The 11,100-nt window shown below is 41.5% G+C and overlaps 2 protein-coding genes across 2 annotated transcripts; one reads left to right on the forward strand and one right to left on the reverse strand.

Annotated features, from left to right (window-relative positions):
* Nucleotides 1–3,261: 3,261 nt before the first annotated feature.
* mettl6 (methyltransferase 6, methylcytidine) lies at nucleotides 3,262–6,459 on the reverse strand. Its single transcript, XM_029736839.1, has 5 exons — nucleotides 5,928–6,459; nucleotides 5,703–5,837; nucleotides 5,442–5,612; nucleotides 5,209–5,350; nucleotides 3,262–4,366 (listed from the first exon to the last, which is right to left on the reverse strand). The coding sequence occupies exons 1-5, from the start codon at nucleotides 6,228–6,230 to the stop codon at nucleotides 4,212–4,214; spliced, it is 906 nt and encodes a 301-aa protein (XP_029592699.1). The 5' UTR covers nucleotides 6,231–6,459; the 3' UTR covers nucleotides 3,262–4,211.
* Nucleotides 6,460–6,474: 15 nt separating this feature from the next.
* Nucleotides 6,475–9,722, forward strand: LOC115176677 (ELL-associated factor 1-like). Its single transcript, XM_029736840.1, has 8 exons — nucleotides 6,475–6,547; nucleotides 6,652–6,717; nucleotides 6,837–6,943; nucleotides 8,213–8,307; nucleotides 8,450–8,586; nucleotides 8,706–8,884; nucleotides 9,017–9,262; nucleotides 9,391–9,722. Exons 3-8 carry the CDS (start codon nucleotides 6,841–6,843, stop codon nucleotides 9,438–9,440), a joined length of 810 nt encoding a protein of 269 aa, XP_029592700.1. The 5' UTR covers nucleotides 6,475–6,547; nucleotides 6,652–6,717; nucleotides 6,837–6,840; the 3' UTR covers nucleotides 9,441–9,722.
* The last annotated feature ends 1,378 nt before the right edge of the window (nucleotides 9,723–11,100 follow it).

Here is an 11,100-nt window from a genome sequence, read left to right on the forward strand (position 1 = left end):
ACCCAGGTATTACACCCTCTTCTTCTCCCACACATACAAACACACACCCCTTGGACTTGTATTCACACAGGTACAGTCAACACAAACACAGGTGCTTACATGCTCCTTCTTTCGCTCTGCCTTTTTCTCTCCCTCTCTCATACCCGCATCCAGACACCCGTCCCCATGCCCATCAGAGGGGAAAAGAGAGAAGCAGAGGATGGCAGGCAGGCAGACAGGCAGATTGAGGGGGGTGATTGTTTTGACAGTTATGTAACTCAGACTGTCTGGCTGCTCACCTTAAAGCCATCGGACAGACCAGCTAGAGCGGGCCTGTTAGAACTCCAGCTAGAGCGGGCCTGTTAGTACTCCAGCTAGAGCGGGCCTGTTAGAACTCCAGCTAGTGCGGGCCTGTTAGAACTCCAGCTAGAGCGGGCCTGTTAGTACTCCAGCTAGAGCGGGCCTGTTAGAACTCCAGCTAGAGCGGGCCTGTTAGAACTCCAGCTAGAGCGGGCCTGTTAGAACTCCAGCTAGAGCGGGCCTGTTAGAACTCCAGCTAGAGCGGGCCTGTTAGAACTCCAGTTCACTGACAGTGTTAATAATGAGGCACGACGACGGGAGGAAACCTCAATGACTTTTTCCACAGCGCTCCAATCTGATTGGGTCGTGTCCCGTTTGGAAAACCGTCTTGGAATACATCCGCTACCCATTCACCGACAGAGAATTACATGCCTCATTTAGGAGGAGAATCAAATATGTTGTATACAGCCTACTTATGTAGGATGGCAGTGATCAGGCAGGGAGTAGGAGTATGCAGTATATCAAGAACCAATGTGAAATCAGGATTAGTATTTCAATAGGCATTCATAACTACATAGACTACAGTGTTTCTCCAATACTTTTTTAAACCATAAGCCCCTAAATGCCACATGTGAACACATTTTTATTTTTTTACTTAAATCAATATCAATATTATTAAGGAAGGGATCCCTTCCACGGTAATTATACAGGGAACAGTGTACTAGCCTTATCTCACAAGCGTACAGCTTCCCACTTTACATCAACGTAACTACTATCAAAAGCACAAGGTAATCTACAGCAGTCAGCATGTTCTGTCCACCCAATGGAATTAGTCTGAATAACAGGATATGTCAAACCCCTCCAGATATAGAGTACAAGAAGGCTATGACCTCTTCAGTGCTCTCTTCCACTTTGTGGAGCAGCGCTGACCTCAGCCTGAGCCTGTGCGTGTGCGAGAGACTTTTCTACAGGAAGTGTCCTCTCTATAAAGGAAAAGACAGCAATATAAAAGAGGCGGATGTTGGCATGGTCCTGTTGAGTAGGGCGGAACGTTCAGCACATTGAGGATAGAGATATGTACTATATTTTATCTCTGAGACACACTGAACACTCTGCCCAAGTGAATAAGAGAGTGAAAAAGAGAGGGGGCGAGAAATATGAAATCATCCCTGCAATCCCTCCTATCACAGTCCTCTTATGCAATATCATCACACTCATGGGGGCTCCACTTCACAAAACATTCCAGGTGCCTACAGCATCTTCAAATACAAAGGATCCTGAGAGGCTGATAAGGATCACAGTGCTGTAAATGTTTTGGGGAAAAGTGCCAAGTGTTATAGCAGTGAGTGAATGTGGACTGGGTTACATTAAGAGAACATTGTTGGGGGTAGAGGCTCACAATAATGATTCCCCTGGACCATCAGTAAGACCCCTCGTCACACGATAGAAAGAGGCACTTGTTTATGTGTGTGTGTGTGTACATGACGGATCAGGATGTGTACCTGTGTCACGAACATTATAATGGGGACAGGTAATGAGTGATGGGGACCTTGAATAGGACTGGGAGCCCCTGTGTGCTCCCTCAACGACTCATTGTGTTGCTATAGACTTCCTATTGACAGGATATGGAAATGGCGGGTACTGTGCTTATTCACTATCCACTGGGCACACACTGGTTGAAGAAATGTTATTTCCACATCGTTTCAATGAAATTACGTGGAACCAAGGTGGAATAGATGTTGAATTGAGTTCTGTACCCAGTGGGTAGGGTTGGTCTGACCTGGGAGCTGCACTGATTATCTGATCTATAAATCAACCCCATTTCTAAACAAATGATAGATCTCTTTCAGAGATGAATGTCAGTGAAACTGTGCAAAGCCTTTCTCAGACTGATCTCGTGTGGACAGACATTAACATGGGCTCCTGAGTGGCGCAGTGGTCTAAGGCACTGCATCTCAGTGCAAGAGGTGTCACTACAGTCCCTGGTTTGAATCCAGGCTGAATCACATCCGGCTGTGATTGGGAGTCCCATAGGGTGGTGCACAATTGGCCCAGCATCGTCTGGGTTTGGCCGGGGTAGGCCGTCATTGCAAATAAGAATTTGTTCTTAACCGACTTGCCTAGTTAAATAAACAAAGTTGATGCAAGACTTTGGTTCTAGGATGTTGAAATGATGCTCAGACCCATGTGAACCTACCTGGTGATATAAAGAACCATTTTAAACGGCAGTGCTGTATCAGTAAACCCAGAACAGGCTATAAAAAGCCAGAAGGGAGCTGACCTTTGAGCCCCAAGTGTCTGGTGGGGTTGTGGCATTTCACTGAATGTCAGACTCCTCTTGTAGTGTGGATCCAGCTGCCCTCACGTTCCTGATGATGTGAGAGGAGTGACACATGTTCCCTTGTCTCATCTCCCAAAGGTGACATGACACAAACCAACACTGACCCAGTCCACTGCTGGAAAGGGCAAACGGTGGTGGGGTCAGTTCCACATGAAAAAATACACACACACACCTGTAAGGTCTTTGAAAAGGTTACATGTGATTAACAATTTCAGCATCTTGCTGTTGACTCATCCTACTACAGGGTCAGGGGTCACTTTGTGGTGTCACAGATGGGTGGATTTGGAGGGGGGGCAGAAAAAAAGAGGTGGTCTCAAAAACAAATCCAGATGCTTGTTGTTCAGTGCCTGAAGACATAAAAGCAACTTACAAATATAAGGAACTGTTACTGTTGCACTAAAACAAATCCTGCCCACTCAAAATCATTAAGGTGAATAATCTTAGACACCAAGAACTAAAATATTTTAGAATTGTGTCAGATATGTTACATGCATCTGTCCACGAGAGATTAATAGGTGGATGACATCTACATTAAATCATCACTTTTACATTTTTATAAGTCAACATGGGTTTGCCAACTATGCACATTGTGTATGAATGCTAGGTAAACATGATCAACTGGAAACATAAAACAAATGGAGCAGGATAAAAAATATGAATATTTATTTCGACTAATCAAGGAGCACTTGATGTTACATATATTTTTTTACAGGTTTTGTTGCCCCCTTGTGGTAAAGAAAATATATTACATGATTAGAAAAGTTGGCAGCAAAAAAATTGTATTGGAACTTTTACAACTCTGAAACTACACAACCAAACCATTCTCTCTAAGAAATGATCCATAATATACAGTTTTATCATTGGTGTAAAGTAATTAAATATAAATACATTGAAGTACTACTTAAGTAGTTTTTTGGGGGTATTTGTACTTTACCATTTATATTTTTTACAACTTTTAATTCACTACATTCCTAAAAAAATATGTACTTTTTACTCCCATTTTCCCTGACAACCAAAAGTAGTCGTTACATTTCGAATGCTTAGCATGATAAAAAAAATGGTCTAATTTACATACTTATCAAGAAAACGCGCAGCCATCACTACTGCCTCTGATCTGGCAGACTTCACTAAACACAAATGCTTTGTTTGTAAATTATGTCTGTGTTGGAGTGTGCCCCTGACTATCAGTAAATAAAACAAATTCTGCTTTCTGGTTTGCTTAATATAAGGAATTTAAAATTATGTATAGCATTTACTTTTACTTTTGATACTTAAGTATATTTGAGCAATTACATTTACTTTTGATTATACTATTTAAAAACAAGTTTTTTTACTTTTACTCAAGTAGTATTTTAGTGGTTGACTTACTTGCGTCATTTTCTATTAAGGTATCTTTACTTTTACTCAAGTATGACAATTGGGTACTTTTTCCACCACTGAGTTATAATGATAAAAAAGCATAATCAAACAAACGGCACTTGATCAGCAATACGGCAGTGTAGGCTTTTGTCCAATGATATCCATGTATATATGAAGGTTTCAGTCCATTTGTGCCTTTGAAGGTTTCAAACATTTGTTGAGGAAAGGGACTTCAGGAGCCCTGTAATTGGTCTGGCTTTCGGAACTTGCTTTGAAGGAACACCCTTGGCACACAAAGCCCCTCCTTCTTATTGACCGTTTCTCGTAGCACGTAGTCATTGGTTAACATCTCGAACCCCGCCCCTCTGAACAGGTCTGCTAGGAGCTCTGGAACACAGACGTTCAGATTTGGTATTTTATTAGGATCCCCATTAGCTGTTACAAAGGCAGCAGCTACTCTTCCTGGGGTCCACACAAAACATGAAACATGACATAATGCAGAACATTAATAGACAAGAACAGCTCAAGGACAGAACTAAAAAAAAATTTAAAAGGCACACGTAGCCTACATATCAATGCGTACACACAAGCTATCTATGTCAAAAAGAGGAGAGGCGTTACTTTATCTGTTTTTTTGAAACCAGGTTTGCTGTTTATTTGAGCAATATGAGATGAAACGGAGTCCCATGCAATAATGGCTCTATATTATACTGTACACTTTATTGAATTTGTTCTGGATTTGGGGACTGTGAAAAGACCCCTGGTGGCATGTCTGGTGGGATAAGTGTGTGTGTGTTTGAGCTGTGTGTAAGTTGACTATGCAAACAATTTGGGATTTTCAACACATTAATGTTTCTTATAAAAAGAAGAAGGGATGCAGTCAGTCTCTCCTCAACTCTTAGCCAAGAGAGACTGGCATGCAGAGTATTTATATCATCCCTCTGATTACAATTAAGAGCAAAACGTGCCACTCTGTTCTGGGCCAGCTGCAGCTTAACTAGGTCTTTCCTTGCAGCACTGGACCACACGACTGGACAATAATCAAGATTAGACAATAATCATGATTAAAAATGTATAAACAGAGAAAGAGTCCCATAGAAGAGACCAGACCGACTGCTTACTGCCTGTGGGTAATTCGAAAAGACAAAAAAAAAGACAATAAAGAAAGACAAAAAAGCTAAAATAACTACTATGAGGGAAAATGTGCGAGGAAAGAGGCATGGACTGACCTTTGGAGAAGAAATAAGACCTGGTACCATCCTGTCTGACGTAGAAGTTCTCTCCCAGTTTGTTTCCGGCCTTAAACCTCATCATGGCGTGGTCATACAGACCATAGTCCCTGAACAGAATGATGCCCCCTGGCTTCAGAACCTGACACAGAGAATGTCAATTCAGTCACAAGTTATTTTGAGGATGTTAAGTGTTTACTGCAGTTTGATCCTTTTCCTCAGCCCTGTCTCACCCTGTAAATGTTGTCCAGAGCCTGCTGCATCTTGTCTGGGTGGATGGCTGAGAGGACGAATATGAGCGTGGCCACATCCACACATCCCACTGGGACGTTACCCCTCAGGTCATCCTTAGTCAGGTCACACTGGAACGCACTGCAGCGCTCAGCGCAGTACAGGGAGTGTTGCTGAGGACAAAGAGAAAATGACACTGGATATCAGGGTTGTTTTGTTAAAAGTCCCACTGGCTCTGGGTCATCAGTGGTACATCTTCTTACCTTCACAAACTCCACAGCTCGTGGTGAGAAGTCACAGGCATAGACAAAGATGTTGAGGTCTTCCTCCAGTAGTGGGAAGATGCAGTTCCCAACCCCACAGCCAGCTTCAAGCAGGACCAGCTTCTGGGCTTCAAACTGAGAGAGAGAGAAACATACTGTATTGAGAAATGTATTGAGATGCACCCCTAGTTGGAATCCTAACAACTTCCTATGCCATCATCTTACCTCAAGGCACACTTTCAGTTCCTCAAACTCTCTCGTGGTCCAATGCCTATCCTTGAAAAAGTTTGTTGTGTTCCTTTTGTAAAACAAGTCCCAGTTTTTCTGTGCCTCCTTTTCCAACTTCATCTGCTTGAAGTCAGACACCAAAGTCTGGTCACCTGTCAGTTTCTCCATCTCTTTCTCATTCAAAGTCCTGCCAGTAGATGTTTTGCTTTGGACAGGTGGGGTGAGACATGGCAATCCGTCTTTGGGTTCTTCTCCAGGGAGTACAACGTTGGCTGTGTCGTCTTGCTTTGATAGTGCCATAACTTGCACTACTGTAATTAACGGCAGTAGCTAATAGCAGAACTTCCTTGACATCCTCAAATCTATTATTTCATCAATCCATATGAAATGATCCTGCTAATGTTAATGAGTGGCACTAACACACTATAGTGATAGATAGACTGTTATTGAAAATGCACTAAGTATTTTCACATACATTTATGAACGCAAATATTCCAGAAATGTTCTAAGACTTCTCGTGTGGCACGTGGTCTTCTTCGTCCGTGTGGGAACAGTGATTTGATTACGATGATTCCGGCCTGTTCATCTCAGTCAGTAAAAAGGTTGTACTTATTCGTGTGAGTGAAAATCGTATTATTATACTAATAGATAATAATACACTGTTACTAATTCTAATGTACTAAATATGCTGAATATGCTGATTTTGTCGGTGTTTATTTAGGGCGCTCAGATCATATCGGTGACATTTCAGCACTGGAACAAACAGGAACAGGAGTGGTCATGTGACGTATGGATTGTTTTGGAAAATAGCTTAGCTAGCTGAAGTATCTTATATACTACGTTATTATCATTCCATTTTATAACGCAGCATAATTGAAATAAATGTGAATCTTAAACTTCTTGCAGAGTCATGAATGGGAGTACAAATCCGCTCTTGGACAAAGAAGAACATGTTTTGAAGCTCGGAGAGAGCTTTGAGAAGAGGCCAAAATCATCATTTCACACCATCAGATGTTAGTAGCCTATTTTTATTGATTAAATATACATGTGTAAATATGTTACGTTTATTTTACTATACCCAACTTTAGTCACGCCTTTTGACAAGTTGGTAAGTTAGATAACGTTAGCTAACTATCTTCGTCAGCTAGCTAACGTTACCTAACAATGTAGCTAGTTATTGTTAGTTAGCTAGCACACAAAACGAACGCTAATCCGCTACGATAGTACGTTACCAGCAAAAATATTGTAATCAGATTACAAATACTTTTGAAAACGTAGGTAGCGTACATTAGCTAGGTCATTATTTTTAAATTCAGAAAGGATGTTTGCAAAAAGTAATACATTAATACCTTTCTGTTTTCTAAATGATATTCAATTCAGTACTGAAAAAAGGCGTAAGTTAAAAACCTCTTAAGGATCGGCCCCTTTTCTTTCGCCTAAAATGACATACCCAAATATAACTAACTACCTGTAGCTCAGGCCCTGAAGCAAGGATATGCATATTCTTTGTACCATTTGAAAGGAAACACTTTGAAGTTTGTGGAAATGTGGAATGTAGGAGAATATAACACATTAGATCTGGTAAAAGATAATACAAAGAAAGAAAACCCATTGTTTTTGTATTTTTTGTTCCATCATCTTTGAAATGCAAGAGAAAGGCCATAATGTATTATTCCAGCCCAGCTGCAATTTATATTTTGGCCACGAGATGGCAGCAGTGTATGTGCAAAGTTTTAGACTGCTCCAATGAACCATTGCATTTCTGTTCAAAATGTTGTATCAAGACTGCCCAAATGTGCCTAATTTGTTTATTAATAACTTTTCATGTTCAAAATTGTGCACTCTCCTCAAACAATAGTATGGTATTATTTCACTGTAATAGCTACTGTAAATTGGACAGTGCAGTTAGATTAACAAGAATTGTAGCTTTCTGCCAATATCAGATATGTCCTGGAAAATGTTCTTGTTACTTACAACCTCATGCTAATCGCATTAGCCTACGTTAGCTCAACTGTCCCACAGGGGACCCACCAATCCTGAAGAAGTTTTAAGGTTGTTCCACCTGAGCTAGTCTGACCACAAGTCAGAGACAACTATGATGACACACCAAATGCGTTTGATGGGTCCTTTTTTACTTCTTCTAATGCCTCTTAAGGGGAAAGTAATCAGATTACGTTACTGAGTTTGGGTAATCCAAAAGTTAGGTTACTGATTACAATTTTGGACAGGTAAGTAGTATTTCTGACATTATAATTACCTTTCTCACTCTTTCACACTTGTAGATGATTTCAAACCAGCTTCAATTGACACAAGCTGCGAGGGAGAGTTGCAAGTCGGTAAAGGAGAGGAAGTCACCATCACATTACCTCACATTCCAGTAAGAGTGGGTGTTTTTTAGTCAACTGTGGTCTTTTGCCTGTGCTGTACAATGACAAAAGTTATTTCTGATTACTACACTGCAGAAAGATGAAAGCAAACTGTGTACTTGATCATGATACTTGTTATTGTGTTGTTCGTAGGGCTCTACACCACCCATGACAGTATTCAAAGGGAATAAGCGGCCATATCAGAAAGACTGTGTTCTTATCATCAATCATGACACTGGGGAGTACATGCTGGAGAAGTTGAGCAGCAGTATCCAGGTCAAGAAAACCAGGTGAGGGGTTAACCAAAACACCATCTCAAAAATGCATAGTAACAATTAACCTTTAGGAGAAATGTGTTTTGCAGATCATTTGTGACTGTAGATGTGCAGCTGTTGACTTTGTTTTTCAGAGCGGAGGGCAGCAGTAAGATCCAGGCCAGGATTGAGCAACAGTCGGTGCGTGCCACTGCCACCCAGCCTCCAGCTCAGTTTCGTGCCCCCACTAAGCCTGGTGCAGGGGCCAAGACCTCCCCCTCCCCTTCCAAGGACAACCCCTCCCCTGAGCCCCAGCTAGATGACATCAAGAGAGGTGAGCCTCTTCATGCGTTGCCACCACTTTTACCAAGTGATCAGTCTTGTTTCTCTATTGACTTTGTGTCAGAGTCTAAAGTCTGTGTACTGACTCTGTTGCCTCTTGTCGCCCCCTCCTGGCCTGGCACAGAGCTGCGAGCGGAGGTGGATGTTATTGAACAAATGAGCAGCAGTAGCGGCAGCAGCTCATCTGACTCGGCCAGTGGCTCTGGTAGTGGGGACGACAGCTCCAGCAGTGATGGGGAGCGTGACCCCCCTCGTCCCCAACCTGTCCCACTCCCTCTCCCCCACATCCAGCCCTCCCCCAACCGTAACCCCATGGTCAACGGAGGAGCAGAAAGGCAACAGGGCAGCAACCAGCTGATGAACACGCTCAGTGAGTACCAGGGCTGGTAGGGCCAGTGTAGTACTCTACGTTGGGATTGATACTAATCATTTATCTCTTGATAGAAGTCTGTAGGTGGTGGTTGCAATGTAGTAATGTGTGTGTTGGTGTGTCCACAGGGAATGACCTCCAGTTGAGTGAGTCAGGCAGCGACAGTGATGACGACTGAACTGCCTCCAGTCTCTCTCCTGCCCTCTCTTTCTACCTCTCATTATTACACCACCTTGTTCTCCTTTTTCTTCTCTTTGCCTGGTTCCGTTGTTTCCTTGCTGTGGTAACCGACCCAACTTTAAAGTCTGGTTTTATTGTATTTTTAATGTCTCTGTGAAGCCGGCCAACCTGGAGATTTAATAGTGTATTTTTGATTAGCTGTATATTTTGTTTTGTATTTTTTAAATCCTTTTACATATGAAAACATGCTAAAGAATATATATTAGAATGCATGTACATATTTTCTGTAGTTAGAGCTCCTAGTTGTATCAACTTGTAGCACAAGTCTTTGTTGTTTTCTTGTTTCATCACAGGGGAGGGGCTTATTTGGACAATATCACCCCAATCTTCCCTATTTATCTGGAAATCAAAAGAAGGCACTGAAAGCATTTTACCCATTCCATGTTTTTATCAGTATCATGACACTTTCAAAATCAGTCTTTAAGAGGCCAGGATACAGCTCACATCGATCTAAGCTACAGACGATTCAAAAGGACATACTCATCTTTGTTATGTAAAATCAGTTTCTAGAGTTTCAATGTACCACTTACTAAAGGTTTTAGCTGGAATATTGACCTGTTCTGATGAACAGGTTGCATTGCTTTTAACAGCACCTTTCTGACCTAACCTTAAAATGCAACTAACACCCAGTACTTAGTTCACCATACCCTTTATAGCTGATATTCTACTATTTCCACATCAGTCATTTGACTTTCTGATTCTCTCACTCAATAGCTAGGTTTCCATCCAATTGGTGACAGATTTCCATGCAAATATTCTAAGATCCGCATGAAAACAATATGTGCACATTCCCACCAGAGATGTTTCCATCAAATTGACTTGTTGTGGATAACAGTCTGTGCGTGATGACGTAGTGAACATAAAAACAACTTTTGCGATTGAATTACCATTATATACAAGTTAAATGGATTTCCATCGCATTTGCTGTTTTTTTAAAGAAATGTTGCGTTATATTGGGAATCTCTGGTCTTTGCACGTGCGCTCTAGCCAACAGTTTGCAGGTAGGCTAGTCTACCTGAGATTATTACGGATAAGAGCGTGATTGTTTGTATTTGTCAAACGGCAGCCAAACATCGATCATCATGTCACCAGAATTAGACCCTGGATATTTATTGGAAAGGCGCATCAAGCTCAACACCGTGCACTTTCACCCCCCTGTGAAGTTTATCATAATTTATTTCATATGAAATAAATGATGATGCTTTTGTCCTTTTGAATCGTGGGAGGACCACACAATATCACACGACTCCAAATGTACTTCTATATGACAGTTATTACAACAATATTTGCACATAAATGCGTTTCCACCGCTATGTCTCGCATAATTCATTTTATAGACACAAAAAGATCCCACCTTGTCTTGCGTATTTAGTTTTGTCGAAATTTGGAAAGTTTACCGGCAAATGTGCTGTTTCCATCAGGCCTGTCGTGGCATTTTTTTTTATCCGACATGGTCTTTACTCGACTAAAAAGGTTGGATGGAAACCTGGTTACTGGCCCAACCATATATCACTGTCCAAAGTTCCCAACCATATATCACTGGGCTAGTTTCAGACCAGTGTAGACATTTTTAGAAGTACCAAAGAAGCAAAACAAGT

This window comes from Salmo trutta, chromosome 37 (assembly GCF_901001165.1).
Source record: "Salmo trutta chromosome 37, fSalTru1.1, whole genome shotgun sequence".
NCBI lineage: Eukaryota > Metazoa > Chordata > Actinopteri > Salmoniformes > Salmonidae > Salmo > Salmo trutta.

Excerpts from the sequence above, each read along its gene's own strand:
- mettl6 (XM_029736839.1), bottom strand. The coding sequence starts at position 6,230 with ATGGCACTATCAAAGCAAGACGACACAGCCAACGTTGTACTCCCTGGA. Across the intron at positions 5,351-5,441 it reads CTCTGGACAACATTTACAGG|GTTCTGAAGCCAGGGGGCAT; the intron begins GTGAGACAGGGC and ends TCTCTGTGTCAG. Across the intron at positions 4,367-5,208 it reads GTCTTATTTCTTCTCCAAAG|AGCTCCTAGCAGACCTGTTC; the intron begins GTCAGTCCATGC and ends TCTGTGTTCCAG.
- LOC115176677 (XM_029736840.1), top strand. The coding sequence starts at position 6,841 with ATGAATGGGAGTACAAATCCGCTCTTGGACAAAGAAGAACATGTTTTG. Across the intron at positions 6,944-8,212 it reads ATCATTTCACACCATCAGAT|ATGATTTCAAACCAGCTTCA; the intron begins GTTAGTAGCCTA and ends TCACACTTGTAG. Across the intron at positions 8,308-8,449 it reads TCACATTACCTCACATTCCA|GGCTCTACACCACCCATGAC; the intron begins GTAAGAGTGGGT and ends TGTTGTTCGTAG.